Source organism: Dipodomys merriami, unplaced genomic scaffold (assembly GCF_024711535.1).
Source record: "Dipodomys merriami isolate MVZ:Mamm:240054 unplaced genomic scaffold, mDipMer1.0.p SCAF_28, whole genome shotgun sequence".
Lineage (NCBI taxonomy): Eukaryota > Metazoa > Chordata > Mammalia > Rodentia > Heteromyidae > Dipodomys > Dipodomys merriami.
Window position 1 is genome coordinate 16480770 of NW_027204270.1, and position 22544 is coordinate 16503313.

Sequence of the window (22544 nt, forward strand, 5' to 3'; positions counted from 1 at the left end):
GTCCCTTAACTTTTTGCTCAAGGCTATCCTTCTATAACATTTGAGCCACAGGCTCTCTACCTCTGGCTTTTTCAATGGTTCATTGGAGATAAAAAGTTTCAAGGACTTTCCTGTCTTGGCTGGCCTCAAACCATGATTCCCAGATTTCAGCCTGCTGAATAGCTAGGATTACAGGCATGAGCCACGGGTGTGACACCCAGTCTAGGGTTTCTCAGTGCCTACCTCCTCTCTCCTTTAGGGGAGAAATCTGGCCTCTGGAAACAAGCTAAGCCTCCAACACAGTTCAGTCCCTTTCCCCAGCTTCCTCGCATGCATTCACCCTTCACCCTTCACCCCGAGTTCTAGAACGGTGGGTGGGACCACTTGCAAAGCAGCGGGAGGAGCCCGAGGACTCCCCAGCCCGGCCGGCATGACCTTGGCCTGGCCGCCTCTTTTTATGGGTCGCGGCTCTGCCGAGCAGTTTGGTTTCCTGGTGGAGAGCAGGTGCTGCAGGCTCAGGGGTGGAGATACCGAGAGCCCCTCTCGCACCTGCCCCGGTCCCCCCCCCCCGCCCCGGTCCTCTCCCTCCCGCCCCCCCCGGACCCCGAGCCTCCGGGTTTTCCCGGTTTCACTCGGGAGGGAGGCCCGGTCTCTCCCCAGGGCCTTTGGCTGTTGCTGGAAGGGAGGTCCCGAGGGCAAAGGGCGGCAGGCCCGGGCATCCCCGGCGAGGCCCAGGGCGCAGGGGACCGGGCACCCTGGGCAAACCCGACGGGGCGCTCCCTCCCCTTCGGGAGGCGGGCTGCCCCCTCCCTCTCTCCCCCGGGCCTCGCGCCGCCAGGGCGGGCTGGGGCGGGGGGTGGGGGGGAGGCAGGGCCTTGGGGCGCCCCGAGCGGGTGCGGGGCAGGAAGGCCGGACCGCGAGTGTCAGAAGTGGGGCGCTAGTGTGATGAGAAGGCGGGGCGAGGGGGGCCCTTCGCGAGGGTCACCCCGAGACCCTCGGATCTCCGTGCCCCCGCATCTGCCTTTGGCCTCCAGGGAGGTCAGCGTGCGGGCCTTCGGAGTGGGGCGCCCCTCCCGTCCCCCCCTCCCCTCCCGAGACAGATCCGCCGAGCCGGCGCGCACCGGCTCCGGGCCTGGTAAACACCCGGCCGGGAGGGGCGCCGGGCGGGGCGGGCGGGGCGCACCGGGGCCCCTGGGCGCGGGCGGGGGCGGGCCCGCGGGGGCGGGGGGGGCAGGAAGCCGGCGCGGCCCCGTGACGTCGGCGGCTTCCCGGGATCTCTCCCCGCGGCCCCCTCCCCCCGCCCGCCCCCCGCGCCGCGCTCGCCCGCCGCGGCCCGCAGTTGTCGCTCGCCGCTGCGGCTGCCGCCCCTCTTCCCGGCCTCCCTCGTCCTCCTCCTTCCCTCCCGACCCTCTCGGTCTCCCTCCCGGTCCTTGCCCTCCTCCTCCCCCTCCTTTCTTTCCTTCCTCTCCCTCTCCTGCTTCCTCATCTCCCCCACCCCCTGCGCCCTCCGTCTTTCTGTGTCCCCCCCCCGCCCGCCCTCTCTCCCTCCTCACTCGCTCCCCTCCCCCTCCGCCACTCGCAGCCCGGAGGATCGCAGCTCCCCAGTCCGCCGCCCCGACCCGGCGCCGCCGCCCGCACCCGCGGCAGGACCGCCCGGCCGGCCCGCCCGCCCCTCCTCGGGGTGCGCCCTCCCGGGCCCCGCGCCCCCCGGGCTCGCGGGGACGCCCGCCTCCCCCGCGGCTCGCGGCCCCGCCCGGCCCGGCCCCCGCCCCGCGCCGGTGCGCGCCGAGGATGTGAGTCCTGAGCGCCGCTGCCGGAGCAGCCGCAGCCACTCGCGCGCGGAGCCCGGGCGCAGCGCAGCGCAGCCGGCTGCGGGCGCTCGTGGGGTCGCCAGCGCGAGCGGCGCGCTCCTGCTCTAGCGGTGCCCCCCGGCCTCTCGCCGGCGTCCCCGGCGCCGCAGCCCGCGCGCGGGCCGTGCCCGGCCGGCAGCCCCCGGCCCCAGCGCCGCTGACCCTGTCCGCCGCGGGCGGGGACGCGGGCGGAGGAGGTGCCGCCGCCGAGCCCCTGGACGCGACCATGTCGGAGGTGCTGCCCTACGGCGACGAGAAGCTGAGCCCCTACGGCGACGGCGGCGACGTGGGCCAGATCTTCTCGTGCCGCCTGCAGGACACCAACAACTTCTTCGGCGCCGGGCAGAACAAGCGGCCGCCCAAGCTGGGCCAGATCGGTCGGAGCAAGCGGGGTGAGTTCCCGGCCCCCTTCCTTCCGCCGCGGCGCTGCGGCCTGGCGGGGCGCCGGGGGAGGGGGGGTCTCCACCGTGGGACCCGGGATCCCCTTCCGCAGAATTGGGGGTCCCGCACTGCGGGTCAGGCTCGCGGCCTCCGCCGGATCCCCAGTGGGGTCACCCCTGGGGGCGTGGCGGCTTCTCGCTGCAGTCGGGGCCGAAGGGTCCGACCCGCGCCCCTGCCGCGCCAAAGTTTGTCTTTTGATTCCGCCTCCCCTCCCCCCGCCTTGCGCAGTGAGGTCGCCGCCGAGGTCCGGTGCAGCCCTAGAGGGAGGGGGCGCAGGGTCCCCCGGGAACGGGCCTCGGGGGAGGCCCCCACCCCTCCGGGGACAGCGGGGGGGGCGCGGGTCGCTTCGCACTGTGCTGGGCCGGGGGAGGGGTTGGCCACGCCGGGGCGCTGCGCGCGCGAGCCGGCGGGGAAGACCCCGGGACCCCGGGGCGGAGGGGAGGACGCTGGGCGGGGACCTCGGTCCGCCCGGAGCCCGCGAGGAAGCTCCCGGGAGGGAACTTGCAAGCCAGGGACGGGACACAAGTTTGGGGGGAAACAGCCCTCTCGTTGTGGGTACGAGACACCCCAGAAACGGAGACCCTGAGGATCTCCCGGATGGGCGATCGCGAGCCGAGGGGCTGGTGGGGGGGGGGTGCGGCGGGAACAGCGAGGTCAGGTGGAGACGGAGAGAGGCGGAAGAGCCGGCCCGGGGCCGAGCCCTGGGGAGGCTACGAAGGGGGGAGGCTCAGCCCTCGACGGTGAGTGGCCCGCGGAGATCGGAGGGGCGGAGGCCGTCCGCCGGGGTGCGGGGAGGGCGAGCGGGTCGGGGCGCCCACCCGAAGCCGACCAGCCTCCCCCGCCCCGGGCCGCTTGCTCGTGCCGGGAACCCGCCCCGGTGTGGCCTCCAGGCTCCCCGCCCCTCTGCACCCAATCTTAGCCACCCGCGCTCGCGTTCGGGACATCCCCGGGGATCCCGTTGACCGGGCCGGGCCCACGGCGGGCTCTGCTCTCCTTCTCAGTCTCCAAGATGGCTTTCTAAGTAAAATACTCCGGTGGTGGGAGGACGCGCGGCCAGTGCGCTCGGGGCGCTGCGCAGCTGCAGGTTTGCGCTCAGCCTCTCCCCCGTCTTCTTTCTCCGAGTCCATCTGGGACACAGGCTGGGGGTGGGGCGGCCCCGAGCCCGACGGCCGGGGGACCCCAGGCCGGGCCGCGGAGGGGTGGGGCCGGGCCTCGCTGGGGGGCGAGCCCCGCTCGGCCGTCCTCGGCGGCGCTGCGCGCACGGCGGGCGGAATGGGAACTGTCTTCAGACCCCTGGCCTAGGCCCGCACGCGCTCACCTCTCTCTTTCCCTCTTTGTTGTGTTTTTTGTTTGTTTGCTTTTTTTACAGTTGTTATTGAAGATGATAGGATTGATGACGTGCTGAAAAATATGACCGACAAGGCACCTCCGGGAGTCTAACTCCTTCAGAGACATTGAGCTAAGGGAAAGGATTAAGAACAGCGGCGGGCAATGAGGCGGGAAATAATGGTTACTGAGAGAAAGAAAAAAAAAGCATGAAAAAGAGAAAGCACTTTGAAATTTATTATTAGCTTGGTACCCACCATGAAATCAACAACCTGTATCTCAAGTCGGGCCGGGAGACAGATGAGGCAGGAGGAGGAGGAGGAAGAGAAAGGAGGAGGAGGAGGAGGAGGAGGAGGGGAAGCTTCTGGGCTCCTCTGCAAAAACAAAAAATAAAAAAAAAATAAAAAAAATCACTATATACACATATAAAGAAAATTTAAAAGTCTCAGTTGCAGCTATTTGTCAAAATTGATATCTATTTCTTTTTTATATATGGTGAATATTGCTCAACTCTAGATCTGGATTTTTGAACCACTCTCTGAAGGGGCAGCTCTGGGTCTGGAGGTGTTCGCATTTCTTTGCTGATTCTGCTGTTCCTAATGTTTACATTGTTTAATCTTGCAAAAATGATTCTGTGCACTTGGATGTGAAGTGCCGTCCAGTTTTATTATCTTTTTAATGTTATCCTTGGGTGTATAAAAAAAAACAAATTGGAAAATGAGCTCTGTAGATACCGTTTTATTTTGGTCATCTTTTGAAGTTATCAAGAATGTGTTTAAAACAAGAAGATACCTTTTTTTTCTTTTATGGAATGATACACAGAAAGGATCTTTGTTTTATTTTAAAATGAATTGTAAAGCTTGTGTTTCTTTGTTGCTGCAAGCTATTTGCCCAAGTTAATGCAAATGGACACATTTTCTATGTCAGGAATAACAAAACAAAACACGTGAAAAAAAATGCTTGAGCTTTTTTTCTAACCTCCCCCTCCAGTCTGTTGTATGAGCTGCCTGGATTCCCCACCCCCCAATATTATGTCAGTTTATTCTCTTTACTGGACTGTAAAAAAAAAATGTAATCACAAGAGTGCCAAATATCTTGAAATGCCAAAAGGCATTTTGGTTTCTTTTTTCCCCTGTGCTCTGAGTCCCCGTACAGGAATGCTTGGAGTCTTTTGTTATTTGTAGGGTTTCTCTGAAGGCACACCAGCTGCCTGTTTTGCATGGTATTTGCAAAAAAATGCCTCTTGCGTGAGGAATCTTTCACCCATCCTTTTTTCTTTTGTTTGCAACTTTGGACCTCAAGAGGTTTCCTTTCCCTGTTCCCTCTTTTCTTAATTCAATATTCTGTATGTTGCACCTTGAAGCAGCACACAGGGCTATTTCTCTGATGTACAATAAAGAACTGTTCCTGTGTCTCCCTCCTTTTTCCTTTTTTGACAGGGTTGGGGGGGGAGGTCGCTTGCTGTTCATCTGCTGGTGGCCGAGAGGAAGGCAGGGGTGGTGGCTGGGGGTCTCATGGGCTGGATGGGTAAAGCCATCTCTGAAGAAGGGTGAGTTCACTCCATTTTGAATCTTCAAGTTGGTCTCAACCAGACTTCTTGAGGCTTCTCTGTGAGACATAACTACAATTAATTAGCAAAGAGTTGGAAGTAGAGCTGTGCTTTGTAGAAAAGCCAGCCTTGAGAAAACAACAATCAAGCAAGAACAGCTGAGTTCAAGCCCCAGTACACAGAATTCACATTCAAAGGCCAACCTGCACTGGGCCCCAGTGGCTCACACCTGTAATCCTAGCTACTCAGGAGGCTGAGATCTAAGGATTGTGGTTTGAAGCCAGCTGGGGCAGGAAAGTCTGAGATTTTTATTTCCAATTAACCACCAAAAAAAAAGTGGTGATGTGGCTCGAAGTGGTAGAATGCTAACTTTGAGTGAAAAAGCTCAGGGACAGTGCCTTGGGCCTGAGCTCAAGCCCCACAGCTGACCAAAAAAAAAAAAGGCCAACCTGCTACTTCTGTAAAGCAGCACCCAGAATATAAAGACACTCAAGGTCAGGCTACTACATGTCCACTTAATACATCACCAAGAGCCATGTGTCCTCAAAAGCAGGGATGATGGATTCTGCACTTTTCCTGGATCTTCGGCTTCTGGGGCTCACTGGTCGGTGCTGGAGGATGAACCCAGTCTTCAGGACCTGCAGCCAGAGGTCTGTGGCATCCAGCAATAACCACTTGGAAATAATAGTAATGATAATAATGCAGCCTATTACTTTGGTTTTTGGGAGTTGCAGTGCTGTGTAGAGAGTGGCATGTGTAGCTCCTGTTTGGACCCCAATCCACCAAGAGGGGCAGGAGCCAGGTGAAAAGGATTATTTGAGAATTCTGGGTATGCTTCAGAACCCAGGAGTGATTTCTACACACCTGATCTGTGTTTGATGGAGGGTGGAGGACTTGGGAGGTGAGGTTTTTCTCCTGGCTTGTTAGGCATCCAGAAGTCCCGGTGCCTGGAGTTTTTAATGTGTTTGTTGTGAAATTGTCAGCCGGGAAGTCACAACACAGCTCACAGTGACAGGAGCAGGGAGTGTGACTCAGATATCAGGTAAGTAAGCATCTCCAGGAGCAGGGGGTGGGGGTGGGGGGCTCCCAGCGGCTTGCATGGGAGAGTGGGTGATGGCTCATCCCTCTTTCCCCATCATGGAGGCCCTGCAGCCTCTGCTGGCCTCGGCATTGAGCAGGCGTGATCAGGGATGGTGGGATGATATGGGAGGCACATCTGGAACCTGACTCCTCCCTCCCGATCCTAGGTACTACCAGTATTTGAGAACTCCGGAGTCCCTTGTGCTTTCCCCTCCCTAGAAGGCTAAATGGTCTGTGTAAAGAGAGGCTAGCCCGAGCTTCTGTTTGGATGCCCATCTGGCCAAGAGGAGCAGGTGAAAAGATTCTTTGGAACCAAGTGTTAATGGCTCATACCTGTAATCCTAGCTACTCAGGGGACTGAGATCTGAGGATTGCAATTCAAGGCCAGCCTAGGCGGGAATGTCTGTGAGATTCTTATCTAATGAACCACCAAAAAGCCATACGTGGAGCTGTGGCTCAAATGGTAGAGTGTGAGCCTTGAGCACAAAAATTTAGGGCTACTGCCCAGGTCATGAGTTCAAGCCCTAGGACGGGGGGGGGGGGGGGGGGGGAAGAGGAGAGAGAGGGAGGGAGAGAGAGGGAGAGGATTCTTTGGGAAGCCAGGGTTTGTGTCTGAATTCAGGAGTGATTTCCACACAAAGTATCATGTCATTACTAAGTGCTTTCTAGTCATTTTGGGGTGACATCTCTGACCCTAAAAACTCACATTCCAGTAGGAGAAGAAGTTGAGGCCCTAGAGAGACTGAAAGGACCACACAGCATCACTGGATACCAGACTCACAAACAACAATATGAACTAAGGACTATCATTACTCTCTGACTGTAAGCTACTAAGTCACAGAGGCAGGATTAGAACTTGGGCTCTGGTGTTAGAGATGCCAAGTCATCTGACCTCAGACTCAAGCCCAGCTGCAGCCATTGTCCTTCAGCCCTTAAAGGTCCTTTTGTTGCTTTGTTGTTCTGAAGCCCCGTTGGTCTCTGGCCACTGCATCATAGACAAACTGCATCAAGGGTTGGGAGGGGCAGGACTTGGATGTGGTCAGCTCAGCCGGAACTGCCCTCTGCTGGGAAGTGAGGTGTGTGGGAGCCCTCTGCTGAGGCTCCAGGGTCATTTTAATAAGTGATGTATTAAAATGTTCTTGCTGGAAGCTGCCTGGTAGCCCTTGGTTCCTCTGCCTTTCCAGAGGCCTCTATTCAGCAAAAAAAAGGGAAGATAAATCTCTTAAATATACTATAATTTTGGATAAACATTTGTGGAGAAGGCTTTTGCAGGAGTGAGCAGATATCAAATTATGCCAAGTGCAGGCAGGATAGGTTGGAAGTATGTGGATAGACAGCAATCAATGTGGTACAGGCTGTGAAAGACCTGGGTGGGGGGAGGAGCTCTTTGAAATGCCGCTAATTGGATGCCTGCCATAAGCGTACATCTGCCTGAATTCCGCTCCAGTGGCCTGTCCAGGCTCTCAGGCTGATGGCGTAGCAAAAGGCACCTCTAAGGGAGAAATGGGCAAATCAAGTTTTTAAAACAAGAGACGTGGAGATTACTGTTGCCTGGAAATTGTAAATGAAGGAATGGACATAGAATGCCTGTGTAGAGAGCAGGCAGCTGGTTCCCAGGTGGCCCAGGGCCTGGTGGGAGAGAACCAACATTAGGGTGTCTGGGAGCACAGATTTTGGGTTTAGATAACTTGGATTTGAAGCCTCTTTCGTATACCTTTCCGGCTTGTAACTTGGAGTCACTCTAAAGCTTGTTGAGCTTCTATTTCTTTCTCCTACAATGATGATAACCATCCAGGAAAATTAGACAGCAGTCCCTTCTATGTCCCTAGCATGAGGCCAACTACACTGTAAATGGCAGCCATCAATATAAAACATTTTAACCAGGTGCAGTGGTGCACACCTGTAATCTCAGCATTTGGAAAGCAAATGGATGACTGAGTTGTCTAGGCCAGCCGGGGCTACACACGGAGACACTAACTCAAAACAAAACCACCTCAAAGCAACATGTCCACATCTAGGAAGCCCTTACTGCATGCTATCACTGGACTGCTAACATGGCCAAATATTTATATCACCTGAAGCTTCTTTGCAGAAAGCTTTTAGCGGTACAGGGGTGATCTTGAGAATGGTGAGGATAGGAGTTTGGATGAGGAGATGCAGAATAGTTTGGGCAGTTATTATCTCCATGAGATTCCCAAAGGTGCCAATAAATACAATCTGGGGACTACTGCCCACCGGGAGATCAGGAGATGTGTTGTCCCTCCTTTTCTAACAGAACTGCTGGATGTTGTCACACTCTGGATGGAGACATGGAGCTACTGACTTCTCGCCCCAGGAAGCAATCAACTTGGCTTAAATGAGAGTTTTTCCTGGACTTGAAAATGATCCAGGGCCTGGGGTACACCCCTAAATCAACATCTGATCTCAGTGCTGGCAAAAAAGAAGAAACCAAAGATAGCTGGGTTTAAAGGGACTGCCTGACACACAAACAGGAAAATTACTTGAACAACAACTATTGTTTTTTTTTGTAATCCAGTCATAGGGCTTGAACTCTGGGCCTGGGCGCTGTCCCTCAGCTCTTCAGCTTGAGGCAAGTGCTCTACCTCTTTGAGCCATAGCACCACTTCCATAATGTTTTGCATCTTTATTTAAAATCATTTTTTAAATCTTTTTTTTTTTTGGCAGTACTAGGGTTTGAACTTAGGACTTCATGCTTGCTCAGCATGTGCTCTACCACTTGAGCCACTCTGCCAACTCCTTAGAATAGTATGAGATGTACAGAAAAGTTGTGAAGAAACCATAGAGTTGTCAGATATCCATGACCCAGTTTCTCCTATTGTTAACATCTAGCTTCACGATGGCACATTTTTCCCAACTAAGGAGCCAACAGTGGTATGTGGCTAGTAACTAAGCCACACGGTTTACTCAGATGTTAGTAGTGGTTAATGAATGCCCATGGTCTGCTCCAGGATTCCTCATAGAATGGCACATTCCATTAGTCACAAAGCTCCTTGGGTTCTTCTGGATTCTTATTTTCTCAGACTTGTTGTGTGTGTGTGTGTGTGTGCGCGCGCGCGCGTGTGTGTGCACGCGCGCAAGAGAGACAGAGAGAGAGAGAAAGCTGGTGCATTTGTATACTGACATTAGGACTTGAACTCAGGATCAGGGTACTGTTCTCTAGCTTTTTCACTCAAAGCTGGTGTTCTACCACTTAAGTCACAGCTCTACTTCTGTTTTTGTTCATTTGTTTATTTTGGTGGTTACTTGGAGATGAGCATGTTACAGACTTTCCTGCCAAAATTGGCAGGAGCCTCAGATCTCAGCCTCCGGAGTAGCTAGGATTACTGGTGCCCAGCTTTGCTTTGTTTGCTTTTGCTAATGCACTGGACAGGTGTTTTGTAGACTGTCCTCCATTAGAGTTTGTCTGATGTTTTTCCAATGGATGGGGGGAGGGGCTGTTCCCGGCTTGGGTAGGAGGACATAGAGACAGTGCTATCCTTACTGTGTCATACCAAGGACACAGGTTCTAGACATGACTCATCACTGCCACCACTCCCCTGGGTCAGCTGGCTGAGGTAGTAGTATTTTGTAGGTTTCTGCACTTCAATGTTACTCTTGGAGCTGGGAATGTGCCTTAGTGGTAGAGTGCTTGCCTAGCATGCATGAAGCCCTGGTTTTGATTGCTCAGTACCACATAAACGGAAAAAGCCATAAGTGGTGTTGTGGCTCAAGTAGTAAAGTGCTACCCTTGAACAAAAGAAGTTCAGGGACAGTGCTCAGGCCCTGAGTTCAAACTCCAGGACTGGCCAAAAAAAAAAAAATCTCAATGTTACTCTTTTTTTTTTTTTTCTTCCTTCCATCCCATACTAGATTCTTTGGAAGGAAGTTACTACACAGTCCATACTTACTAGACAGTGAGTTCCCGTCTACCTTCTCCCTCCTCCTCCTCCTCCTCCTCCTCCTCCTCCTCCTCCTCCTCCTCCTCTTCCTCCTCCTCCTCTTCTTCTTCTTCTTCATGAAGCTTGAGTTTTTTCCACTGCAGGCTAGCACTCTACCACTTTGAACCACAGTGCCACTTCTGATTTTCTGGTGGTACTGGAGATAAGAGTCTCAGGGACTTTCCTGCTCCAGCTAGCTTTGAATGGTGATTCTCAGATCTCAGCCTCCTAAGTAGCTGAGATTACAGGCATGAACCACCAGCAGGCCAGCTGGTCTACCTTCATAAGGGGGATTCTTCGGCCCAGGCAATCTTGAGTGACTTGTTTCTGCATAGTTCCATCTTTGCCCCTGGGTTGGCTAAGGCTGCCATGATTTAGATGTAATCTTGAGTTCTGTGGCGGGGGGGGGGGGGGGGGGGGGGGGGGGGGGGAGGGGGGGGGAGGGGGGGGGAGGGGGGGGAGGGGGGGGGAGGGGGGGGGAGGGGGGGGGGGGAGGGGGGGAGGGGGGGGGGAGCCCAGAATATGCACAGTACCCAAGGTGCAGCCTGATGACCAATAGATGGAGCTTTACAAAAAAAGATAATAATAATTAAAAGCAACTTCCTGTGGAGGAACTGTCACCCTGGTTAGAAACTGCAGATTTTTTTTCTTGGAAACTTTCAGGCAGCTGTTCTGGTTTATAAAATCTGCCTATTGGAGGGAGGGAGAAGGGGGAAGAAAAAGAGGATGTCGTTATTCAGCAGCAGAGATTCTCCCAAACCGTATGCAAAAATAAATCCTTGCAACCGGGGAAACGGGGTAACCGAGGAAACCTGGCAGCTGGGCCGGAGCTTGTGGGGTGGCCCCTAGGGACAGAGATCTTGTGTCCAAAGACCTCGCTCCTTCCCAAGAGGGTCCAGGAGTCCCAGAAAGACAGCCATGGGGCTCTCCCACTGGCCCCTGGCCAGAGTGGGCTTCCATCTATTTCCCTCCAGTTCTCTGATGAGAATTTGGCTCACCTCATTGTGCCTCCCACTGCAGGGTTTGTTCTTAACCCCAGGGGAAATTATTCTTTCCCTCAGAGCCTGGAGAAGGGCCTTTGACCCAGAAGTAGCTGCTTTGAGGACAAAGGGTCACCATGAAGAGGGGGGAAGTGGGGGAGGGCAGCTAAAGGGAGAAGGAGGACCCAGAAATGTGCTGCGGAAATCCTAAAAGTATTGGGAGGGGTGGGATGAGGGTATGGACGGTGATGGCAGGAAATGGTCAGCGGTCAGGCAGGGAGCTGGGTGGCCCGCCAAGGCTTCAGGAGCTGCTCTGAGAGAGTGCTTCCTAAAAGAGATCAAATATTAATTAATGAAATCCATGTTCATTCAGCAACTCCTCTGGCAGGCACAGAGGCTTGTGCTTGGCACCGGCAAGACCTAGATGGCCAAAGCTAGGCCTCTTCCGGTCCAGAGACTTAACTGTGGGGTCAACGACCATTCATCTCCAGCCAGTGGGTAGCTCCTCTTTGTGTGTGTGTGTGTGTGTGTGTGTGTGTGTGTGTGTGTGTGTGTGTGTGTGTGTGTGTGTGTATGTGTGTGCACGTGCGTGCACGCGCATGCACATGAATGCACTGGTGTTAGGACTTGAACTCAGGGTCTTACACTCTTGCTTGGCTTTTTCTGCTCAAGGCTGGTGCTCCACCACATGAGCCACACCAGGCTGGCTTCAAACCGTGATAGTTACTCTCATTAGCACCCCTGTTGTACAGATAAGGAACCCCCAAGGGCATAGAAGAGCAAGGTCTCTGGCCTATCCTGGGATCCCAAGGCTGCAAAGTGGTAGGGCTGGAATGGACACTCGACAATAGTTTCCTGAAAACCCTGGTCTCAGCAGCTCCCTGATAAGGAGCTCCAGCCCCCCTCCCCCGCCCGCCCCCAACGCTTTAGCTGGTGGGGATGGATGAATGCCAGTTGGCCACCGGCAGGGGAGGGGAGCCTGAGGTCTGTCAGGGCAGGGAACTCTGGACCAGGCCAGCTGGTTGCTATGGGGACTGCTGGACTGATCAGGTCCTGCTGGGCAGTTCTGGGGAGCCTCTTCTCTCAGGGTCAGGGGTAGCCCCCCAGTTGGCACCCAGGGCTATGTTTTCCTGGCAGCTGAGCCACGCGGATTCTCCTTTCTAGGGCTGGACCTCAAGTCCTCTCCTGCCATCTAGGCCTCCCCCTCGACCTGAACCCAATCCCCACGCTCTGGCTGTCTCTAGATCACACACTTGAATTATTTACTGCTTCTGGCCGCCTCCAGGGCTGCCTGCCTGCCTCCCTCCTCCCTCTCAGCCTCCCACCTCTCTCCATTCTCCTCCCTCCCTGCCCCCAGGGCTGCTCCAAGTCCAAGTCTCAGTCCCCAGCCAGGCCCCCAGGGGGCCTGAGGGAGGCCTTCCCAGTCCCTCTGGCCTTGACCAGGAATCCTCACCCTGAAAGCTGAGGGCTCTGCGTTGGGAGCCAAGGACGCCACTGTTGCTGTGCTTCATCTGCTGCGGACCCTCGGGCCCTTCTCTGTGCTATCCAGGTGGTAATTCTGGTGCTGGGCTTTTGGAGGACTGCCCATGGCGCGCCCAGGAAGATGTGGGAGAATGGCCTCTGCACTGTATCTTCTGTTTACAGTATTGTTATTAAACTGGCTTTATTATTATTTTTAGTTTGTGTCGGTCCTGGGGCTTGAACTTAGGTTAGGGCCTGGGTGATGCTGTTCCTGAGCTTTTTCTTTCTTTTCTTTTCTCTCCCTCCCTCCCTTCCCTCCCCCCTCTTTCTTTCTTTCTTCCTTCCTTCCTTCCTTCCTTCCTTCCTTCCTTTCTTTCTTTCTTTCTTTCTTTCTTTCTTTCTTTCTTTCTTTCTCTCTTTCTCACTTTCTCTCTTTCTCTCTTTCTCTCTTTCTCTCTTTCTCTCTTTCTTTCTTTCTTTCTTTCTTTCTCTCTTCTCTTTCTCTCTCTTTCTCTCTCCTTTCTCTCTCTTCTTTCTTTCTTTCTTTCTTTCTTTCTTTCTCTCTTCTCTTTCTCTCTCTTTCTCTCTCCTTTCTTTCTCTTTCTTTCTTCTTTCTTTCTTTCTTTCTTTCTTTCTTTCTTTCTTTCTTTCTTTCTTTCTTTCTTTCTTTCTTTCTTTCTTTCTTTCTTTCTTTCTTTCTTTCTTTCTTTCTTTCTTTCTTTCTTTCTTCTTCCTCAAGGCTGTCTCTCTACCACTTGAGCCGCAGCTCTACTCCTGGCTTTTTTTGGCGGTTAAGTGGAGATAAGAGTCTCACAGTCTTTCCTGCCTTGACTGGCTTTGAACCTTGATCCTTAGCTCTCAGCTTTTTGAATAGCTAGGATTAAAGGTGTGAGCCACCAGTGCCCCCAAGGATAGGTAGGTTTAAATTTTAACCCATGGTTCAGTTCTGCAAATGTTTTATTTGACTCCCACAGCTTTGCACTGGGTCCTGGCTTGGTTTACACTTTTAACTTCTCTGGACTTGTCCAGGCCTTGTTGCTTCATTAGCCTGCAGCCTTTCATGGGCACCAGGAGACTGTGTAGGTACAGTCATGGCGCAGGCCTGAGCATTGGCTCTGTGCAGATGTTGGGCACACATTGGTGAGATAGGCGCAGCCCTTGACCTCAGGCTAACCTCTGGAGCTGGGGGTGGGGTCCAGGACAAGAAGCATGGGAGTACAGACATATTCTCCGTGAATTATGGTACAGGATTGAGTGAGGTGCTGGGATAATGGGGGCTGATAGTCCCAGGTGGGGAACAAGTGATTTTACTCGGTCCCGGAAGAAAGGTTCGGGTGGGAAGGGCATGCTTGTTTAGGGGGACTGGTGAGTAGGTGACAAAGATTGGCAAGTTTGGAGTTTGCTTTAACAAGGGCGGGTCCTTTGGGTAATGGTTGGAACAAGACATTTATGAGGTGTTTGGGTTGGGAGGAAAATTGGGTTAGAGTCAGGTCCTGGGGCTTCTCGACTAGGAGCTCAAGGGTCAGCTCTCAGCTGAGGCTACCAGGGTATCTTGGCAATATCTTAGGACATTTCTGATTGGCACCGTGGGTGGGAGGAGGGTGGTGCCAGGGGAATCTAGTGGGGGGAAGGCCGCGAGGCCACTGAGCTTTCTATAGTCAGATGAGGAGACAGCCAGCCCCAGTCTCAGCGCAGAGTTCGAAATTGGGGTGACAGGCTTGGCTCAGAGGCCTTACAGTGAGGCTGGGGCCAATCACTTAGCTTCCCCCACTGCTGTCTGCTTATAAAGCTCAAGCTTGAGGAAGTGCTGCAATCTTTCCATGCTTTATTACCCCTTGCTCCTCCGTAAAAAGCACCGCACTACCACCCACGGCCTCTGGGGGCGCTAGGACGTGCCAGGGCCTACGCTAAATTTCTTATGCATATTCATTTCTTGGATCCACTGTTACCCACCTTGCTTACCAGTTAGGGAAAAAGAGGCGCAAGGGGTAGGGGTGGGGGGAAAGGGGATATGGAATATTCCTGAAGGTAATGTCTGACTTGTTGATTGCTGTTTCAATCAGTATTTGTAGAAGAAACATCACTAAACTTCCAGGATTTCAGTGGGCCCTCAGATCTTCTGTAATTGTGAAGAAATGGAGGCACTGGCTTTCTGGCTGGAGTCTAGGGAAAGTCTTCCCTCTTGGCAGTTTCTCTGGGCTACTGAACTGCACTTCTACCCCTGGCAGAGTAGGGCTGCCATCTGTGGGGACATTAAGATGTCCAGAGGGTGGCCACAGGAGGGTCTCCCTGGAGTTCCGGCTGAGTTGAAAAGGCCTCCATCTTGGAGTCTGACCAAATTGGGCGGCTCAATCAGTACTGCGTGTTTCATGCGGAACTGGACTGGCTCACCGTGGTTGAATGCAGAGAGATTTCAGATTTATTTATTTGGTTTAGCTTATTTTTATTGTTATTATAAAGGTGATATACAGAGGGCTTACAGTGATTTGAGTCAGGTAATGAGTACATCTCCGTTCCCACAGGTCTTCCTTCCCTCACTCTCTCCCCATGCCTCCCAGGTATCAGATTTAACCCAGCCCCAGTTCTGTGCTCTGGAATAGGTCCCTGCAGAGTACGGGGTGAGGCTGGTGTGGTCCCTGCAGGGCAGTCCACCTGTTGCGTGCTTTGAACACGTCTCCATAAGGCTGCCCGTGGAGTCACTCCATCCGGGTGCTGCTGTGTCCAGGGCTTCTGTGAGGAGGCTGCAGGCCAGATCTCCATCCTGATCTCTCTGGTGCCTCCACGAATGACAGCCACATGTGACCTGGACTTACAAATTTCATTTTTTTCTGACTCTCTGTTGAGATGGGACCAGGAATCCCAGCTTTAGAGAAGTTTGTTCTGTTCTTGAACTTCCTGGAGACAATTCTTTCTAGAACATTCTACGCCTCCGTTTCTGTGCCTTTTACATAGGTTGTTCTCTATCTTCTGCTTTCCTGCTTGGCCTCCGAGGATCAGCTGGGAGGGTGCCTCCTCCAGGAAGCCTTCCCTGACACGCTTCCTGTCCCCCTGTGTGTTATTGCTGGTCTGTCTTCTTCCATCAGACCGTGTTTCCCACTGGGGCATCTGCTGGAGCTTTTATTTGCCTCCAACGTCCCCAGGGCTTCGCATAAATGTCAGGCACATAGCCATTCCCCAGGAGAATACTGCTAGATTAATGTTATAATAATAACAATCTCTTGCATATGTAGTTTTGCAGTTTTCAAAAGCCTTTTTTAGGTGGCTCTCATCTGATCCTCCCAGACAACTTGTGGTTCGAGGAAGGCAGCCAGGGATCAGAGCTGTTGCCGGGTAGGAGGAAGCTCAGGTCGACTGCCCACGTTTGTCTTGCCTTAGGCAGGCCTGGATATGTTTGTGATATATTTGGCTCCCAGTGGGGGATCCCCTTGGGAGCTCTGACTTCAGGCTCTCTGGTGGAGGATGAGGAGGCCAGGACTGGTTGCTTTCAAGCTCAGAGAGTTGCTGGGACCAGCTTTATTTTGCATGCAGGTGGAGAAGGGGTGGCTGTGTTCCCAGGAGAGCCAACTGGAGGAGCCAATGACTTTCTTCTGCAAAGGTTTACTCATTGTTCTGCTGTTGGTGGCATACAATCCTGTAAATTCAGGGGGGAAAATGATCTATCCCAAATGAGAAACATTCCCATTTGGAATATTTGGCAGTCGTTAAAAATAACGTGTCAGAGGTGGGGTGGGGTGGCTCAGTGGCACAGTGCTTGTGTGAGACCCCGGGTTCAAGCTCAAAAGAAAAAAAAAAGTAAAGGGGAAAAAACGACTTGTAATTCCTGCAATGATATGGGGAAATGCCATTATTCAGGGAAAATGGAAAAATGTAAATTGGAACAATAATAGAACAGAGAGCCTCATGGCTGTGAACTCAGGCAATCTGACCTTTCTGCCTCAGTTTCCTCATGGGAAAGAAGCAGAATACTAGTTGGACTTCAGAGAGCTCTTGGGAGGATAAAATGAACCAATACTTTGTGAGGCACTTGACATAATGTCTAGCAGATATTGTTAAGATTTAGTTATTACAGCAAATGGTTTTTGTTATTCAGTTATTTCAGCTATGTTTAAGAACAGATGGAAGGACTATCCGTGGTGTTTGTCTGGGCTGTGGGCTAAAGGTTAATGTTTCTTTCTTTCTTTCTTTCTTTCTTTTAATTCTCCCTGCTCCTACTCTCCTGCACTCTCTAAATATTTTATTTTATTTTTAAAGTGCTGGACCTGGAACCCAGGGCCTTATATCTGCCAGGCTAAGGTTCTGTCACTGAGGGCTGAGAACAGCCCTCACTAAAACATTTGATAATTGAGATGTGTTATATTCATGATCACAAAGCTTTCTTCCCTGTGCTTTCCCCACCCCCCCCTTCCACTTCCACAGACAACAGACTCAGGAGCACTTTCCTTTTGGACATAAAGAGGGGTGACCACAGGGAATCCCCTCATTAACACCCAAGGCCACACCCATGTCAATATTTCTCTTGACTGGAATAGCAGCTGCCAGTTGTTTTTTTTAAATCCTTCTCCAACTAGAGCAGGCTGTACCTTCCATCTCTCATCTGCTAGTTTAATAATTTTATATGATGCCTATGGACACAAATAGCCAAGCTGTTTAAAGAGTCACAGCCATAAACTGTCACCACCTGATGACAGTGACAGTTCCCCAGGCAGGATGCATCAGCAATGAAACGGAATCATTCTGACCGCCTGTCATCATCTACTCTCCCTCCATCCCAGGAGACCAGAGCTTTTACAGGGAAGGAAGCCACAACTGGGAGAGAGCGGATCTGGGCTCTGTGAGTAGGTTCTTGGTGGGCCAAGCCGGCCAGCTGCATGGCAATGGCTGTGCCAAACACATACATAGTAGGTGTTTTATAATTCCTCATCCACTTCAGTTGGAATTTTATCACTCCTGGCAGTGTGTCAGTGGTGAGCCATTGGCACCTGGCTTCTATGGGTTCTGAACTTTTTATTGGTGGGAGCTGGGGAGGAGGGGGGAGTCCCTGAATTCTACAAGTCTGTGTTAGACCTTGGTTTAGTTATTTCTTAGTTTGTCTTGGGCTATGGGTCAAACGACAACTATTATTGGCAAGATTTTATCATCCTTTACTTCCTAATCTTCTACATGCTGCTGCTGCTTCCTTCTTTTTCTTTTTCCTCTTCCTCCTCCTCCTCCTCCTCCTCCTCCTCCTCCTCCTCCTCCTCCTCCTCCTCCTCCTCCTCCTCCTTCTCCTTCTTCTTCTTCTTCTCCTTCTTCTTCTTCTTCTCCTTCTCCTTCTTCTTCTCCTTCTCCTTCTTCTTCTTCTTCTCCTTCTTCTTCTTCTACTCCTTCTTCTTCTCCTTCTTCTTCTCCTTCTTCTTCTCCTTCTTCTTCTCCTTCTTCTTCTCCTTCTTCTTCTCCTTCTTCTTCTCCTTCTTCTTCTCCTCCTTCTTCTTCTCCTCCTTCTTCTTCTCCTCCTTCTTCTTCTCCTTCTTCTTCTCCTTCTTCTTCTCCTTCTTCTTCTCCTTCTTCTTCTCCTTCTTCTTCTCCTTCTTCTTCTCCTTCTTCTCCTCCTTCTTCTCCTCCTTCTTCTCCTCCTTCTTCTCCTCCTTCTTCTCCTCCTTCTTCTCCTCCTTCTTCTCCTTCTTCTTCTCCTTCTTCTTCTCCTCCTTCTTCTCCTTCCTTCTTCTCCTTCCTTCTTCTCCTTCCTTCTTCTCCTTCCTTCTTCTTCTTCTTCTTCTTCTTCTTCTTCTTCTTCTTCTTCTTCTTCTTCTTCTTCTTCTTCTTCTTCTTCTTCTTCTTCCTTCTCCTCCTCCTCCTCCTCCTCCTCCTCCTCCTCCTCCTCCTCCTCCTCCTCCTCCTCCTCCTCCTCCTCCTCCTCCTCCTCCTCCTCCTCCTCCTCCTCCTCCTCCTCCTCCTCCTCCTCCTCTTTCTCCTCCTTCTCCTCTTTCTCCCCTTTCTCCTGCTTCTCTTCCTCCTTTTCCTTCTCCTTCTTCTCTCTTCTCCCATCCTTCCCCCTCCTTGTATTATTATTCTTGTGTGCTGGCCCTAGGACTTGAACTCAGGGCCTCGGTACTGTCACTAAGATTTTTTTTTCTTTTGCTCAAAGCTAATGCTCTACTGCCTGAGCCACAGCTCTGCTTCCAGTTTTTTTTTTTTTTTTTGGTGATTAATTGGAGATGAAGAATCTCATAGACATCCTTGCCTGGGTTGGCTTCAAACCAAGATCCTTAGATCTCATCTTCCTGAACAGCTAGAATTACAGGCATGAGCCACATACACACCAGCTCCTTTCTATTATTATTATTTTTTCTGTCGTGGGGCTTGATCTCGGGGCCTGGGCACTATCCTAGAGCTCTTCAGCTCAAGGAGAGTGCTCTACCACTTAAGCCACAGCACCACTTCCGGTTTTCTGGTGGTTAATGGAGATAAGCGTCTCACGGACTTACATGTGATCCTCAGATCTCAGCCTCCTGAGTAGCTAGGATTACAGGCGTGAGCCACTGGCGCCTGGCCCTTCTATTATTCCTAAGAGACTCAGGGCCTCACTGTGTAGTCCAGTCTGGCCTTGAATTTCCCGTCCTCCTGCCTCAGCTTTCAGAGTGCCGGGATTATAGACATGTGCCTGCATGCATGGCTTCCCACCTCCTAGAGTTTTTTTTCCCACCCTCCATCTGTCCACTCATCATCCATTGTGAATAAATAGTTAGATCCTGGAGTCAGACTACACTGAGGATACAAGGGCCAGTTCAAGGTGCTGATAGGCATGGATGGAAAGGAGGGCTCTGGGGCCCAGCTGGAGTTTCGCAGGAGATTACAGGAGGGATGACCCACCAAGCACTAGGCTTTCTGCATCCAGGGATGCAGCTGTGATCACATGAAGTTACCCCAAAAGCCACAGTCTGGTACCTGGAGTTTCCAGCACCTTGATTCTCCTTCCTCCAGTCCCTAATCTGTACCCCATCATCCTCCACTCTCCTCAGTCCTTTAATTCCAACCCTAGCCTGCCAGATACATTTGTCCCTAGAGACCTTCTATGACAACTTAGTCTGGTTGCCTGTCTGTGCCTAGGTTGGTGGTTAGGCAATAATGTGGACCAATGATACCCCCTTCGCTGGGCACCTCTGTCAGTCTTGCCATATACCTAGTAAGTGCACTTACTGTGCTCCACAAAACTACCTACTGTGGACACGGTGCAAGTTTTAATCCCACTGTGTACAATGATCATGTATGTTAAGCACCGACTGCCTGCATTGATGAATGAGTGAAAAGCTCTGAGCACCTTTACCCCAAACTTGACCTCTCTCTAGGCTACAGTTTTCTCCAAGTGGTATCATGTTGGAGTAGCAAGTGTGTGTGGGGGGCATTGTTATGTGTGTGGGAATTGGGGTGAAGTCCGGTCAGATAGGCCTGGGTTGCAATCTCACCAAACCTCTTTCTACCTCTTAGGTCCTTGGGCAAATCCCTTACTATTCCAGCCTGCTCTTTACCTGTTAGATAGAAGTGGAAAAGCCAGCCTGCAGGCAGCTGGGAGGGTCTCATCATACTGTCACAAAGCCTGCTAGGGTGACAGTAAGCGCTGAGCATACATCTTCCTGTGGAGGCAGAGGCCAGGTAGCTGGGGAGGTAGGGGGCGTTCAGAGTGGGCTGGGCTTCGTGGGGCTGCAACCCTGAGCTGGCTGTGACAAGGGGTTCACAGCTCACACACTGCAATAGAGTGGCCTAAGACAGACTGGCATCTGATTGGCCTCCCCTGGGTCTAATTACTGAGGATCTTGCAAGGAGGCTTCTGAGATTTCGCCCACACTGCTGTCTCCCAGGTTCTCCATGGCTGTGGCTCCCCTTTACTTCCTCCCCTGGGGATTCATGTCTGTTGCTCCCTGCATCTCAGTGTTCTAGGCCTGAAAGCACCCTTTGGCCTCCCACCAGCCCCCTCCCCTGGTTTTAGAACCCGCAGAAAAATGGGTTCTCCCTCCCGTTGAGAGAACCCTCCTGTACTAATTCAGCAACTCATTCAGCAACTTTTATGTCCTACTAGGTGCTGAGTTCTTGGTGCCGTTACTGTCAAAGGCACCTGCTTCTGGGGTTTCAGGCTCAGGAATGACACTTGGCAATAAAGCACATCCACCTCTTCCATGCTTCCATGTCTGAACGTGCTGCCCAACCCTTTCAGATTCTTGGAAATGGGGGACTCAGGACAGCCAAAATCTTCTAGATTTGATGTTACAAATTTGTAGGCAATGGGTCAAGTGAGGGGGGTGGGGCTCTTGCCTGGGATGGCCTGAAGGAGAAGTGAAGAGAAGAGGAGGAGAGCCAACCAAGTGGGGAACTCTGGGAACAATGGGTGGAAAGACTGGAGGCCTGGGGAAACATGTTCTGAGGGTTGGGGCAGAATGGAAAGAAGGAGAGCTTGTACATGAGGGCTGTGGTTAAGAGAATGAGAGAAAACCCAGGTCCTGTGGCCAGTTGGGCATTGGTGGCCCTGGGCAAGGCCATCTCTGGGACCATAAGGCAGGGACCAGAACCTAGGGTCTTAGTTGGAAGGGAGTAAGGCAGGGATGGGGAGCCTTGGCCATTCCTGGGAGCTGGCAGGGCTGCAGAGGGTGGCAGGGAGGATGCAGCTGGACACAGAAGGATGGATGGATGTCCCCAGTGTGCTGCATGTATTAGCTGAGTAAGGGTGCATGGCAAATGGTCATCTTTTTAAAATCTTCAGTCCTTCCTTCTTTCCTTTTTCCATCCTTTCATCCCCCCTCCTTTCTTCCTTTCTTCCTTTCTCCCTTTCTCCCTCTCTCCCTCTTCCTTCTCTCCCTTGCTTTCTTCTTTATTTCTCTCTTCCATCTTTTGCTCTCATTCGCTTTCCCTCCCTCCATATTCTTTCCCTCCCTCCCTCCCTCCCTTCTTCCTTCCTTCCTTCCTTCCTTCCTTCCTTCCTTCCTTCCTCCCTTCCTCCCTTCCTCTTTCCTCCCTTCCTTCATTCCTCCCTTCCTCTCTCCCTCCCTCTCCTTGTCTCTTTTTCTCTCTCTTTTCTTCTCTTCCTTCCTTCCTCCTTTCTCTCACCCCCCACCCCCCTGCCTGGGGGCTGTCCCTGAGCCTCTTTGTGCTCAAGGCTAGTGCTCTACCACTTGAGCTACAGCACCACTTCCAGCTTTTTTTGAGTAGTTTATTGGAAATAAGAGTCTCATGGGGACATTTCTGCCTGGCCTGACTTTGAACTGTGATCCTTAGATCTCAGCCTCCTGAGTAGTTAGGATTGCTGGTACCTGACTTTTTAAAAAAAAAATATTTTATTTTCTTGTAAAGGTGATGCACAGAGGGGCTAAAGTTATGTATGTAAGGTAACAAGTGCATTTCTTGTTGAAGTGTTACCCCTTCTCTCCATTTTCTCACACTTGCCCTCCTCCACTCCTTTCCCCCCATAATGTCTTGTGAGTATCGCTGTTGGATTGGTTCACCTTTTGTATTTTTTCTCACCATTTAGTTATTCCCCAAATCAGATAATCGCATATATAAGACACCAGGTTGTATTGCCTCAAATTCTTCTTCTTTTTTTTTTTTTTTTTTTTTTGTCGGTCGTGGGGCCTGAACTCTGGGCCTAGGCTCAGTCCCTCAGCTCTTCAGCTCAAGGCTAGCGCTCTACCACTTGAGCCACAGCGCCACTTCTGTTTTTTTCTGCGTATGTGGTGCTAAGGAATCAAACCCAGGGCCTCATGCATGCAAGGCAAGCGCTCTACCACTGAGCCACCTTCCCAGCCCCTGCCTCAAATTCTTGATGCTCCTGCCTCAGTTTCCTAAGTCCTGGTATTACAGATGTGTACCACACCCCACTTCCAGTGGTTTCTTGTTCACCAAACACTGATTGATCTTCATACTCCTGGGCCCTTGGGACTCCTGCACACTTCCTGTGCACCTGTGCTGCTCTATG

General features: G+C 52.3%; 2 protein-coding genes across 2 annotated transcripts in view; both read left to right on the forward strand.

Moving 5' to 3' along the window:
• Positions 1 to 1871: 1871 nt before the first annotated feature.
• Positions 1872 to 5010, forward strand: Camk2n1 (calcium/calmodulin dependent protein kinase II inhibitor 1). Its single transcript, XM_070037750.1, has 2 exons — positions 1872 to 2221; positions 3640 to 5010. The coding sequence occupies exons 1-2, from the start codon at positions 2056 to 2058 to the stop codon at positions 3708 to 3710; spliced, it is 237 nt and encodes a 78-aa protein (XP_069893851.1). The 5' UTR covers positions 1872 to 2055; the 3' UTR covers positions 3711 to 5010.
• Positions 5011 to 12652: 7642 nt separating this feature from the next.
• The window catches only part of Pla2g2c (phospholipase A2 group IIC), a 247216-nt gene continuing 237324 nt past the window's right edge, over positions 12653 to 22544 (forward strand). Inside the window, exon 1 of the mRNA XM_070037763.1 lies at positions 12653 to 12692. The gene's annotated coding sequence lies outside the window, so the exon portion shown is untranslated. The remainder of the gene's footprint in view (positions 12693 to 22544) is intronic.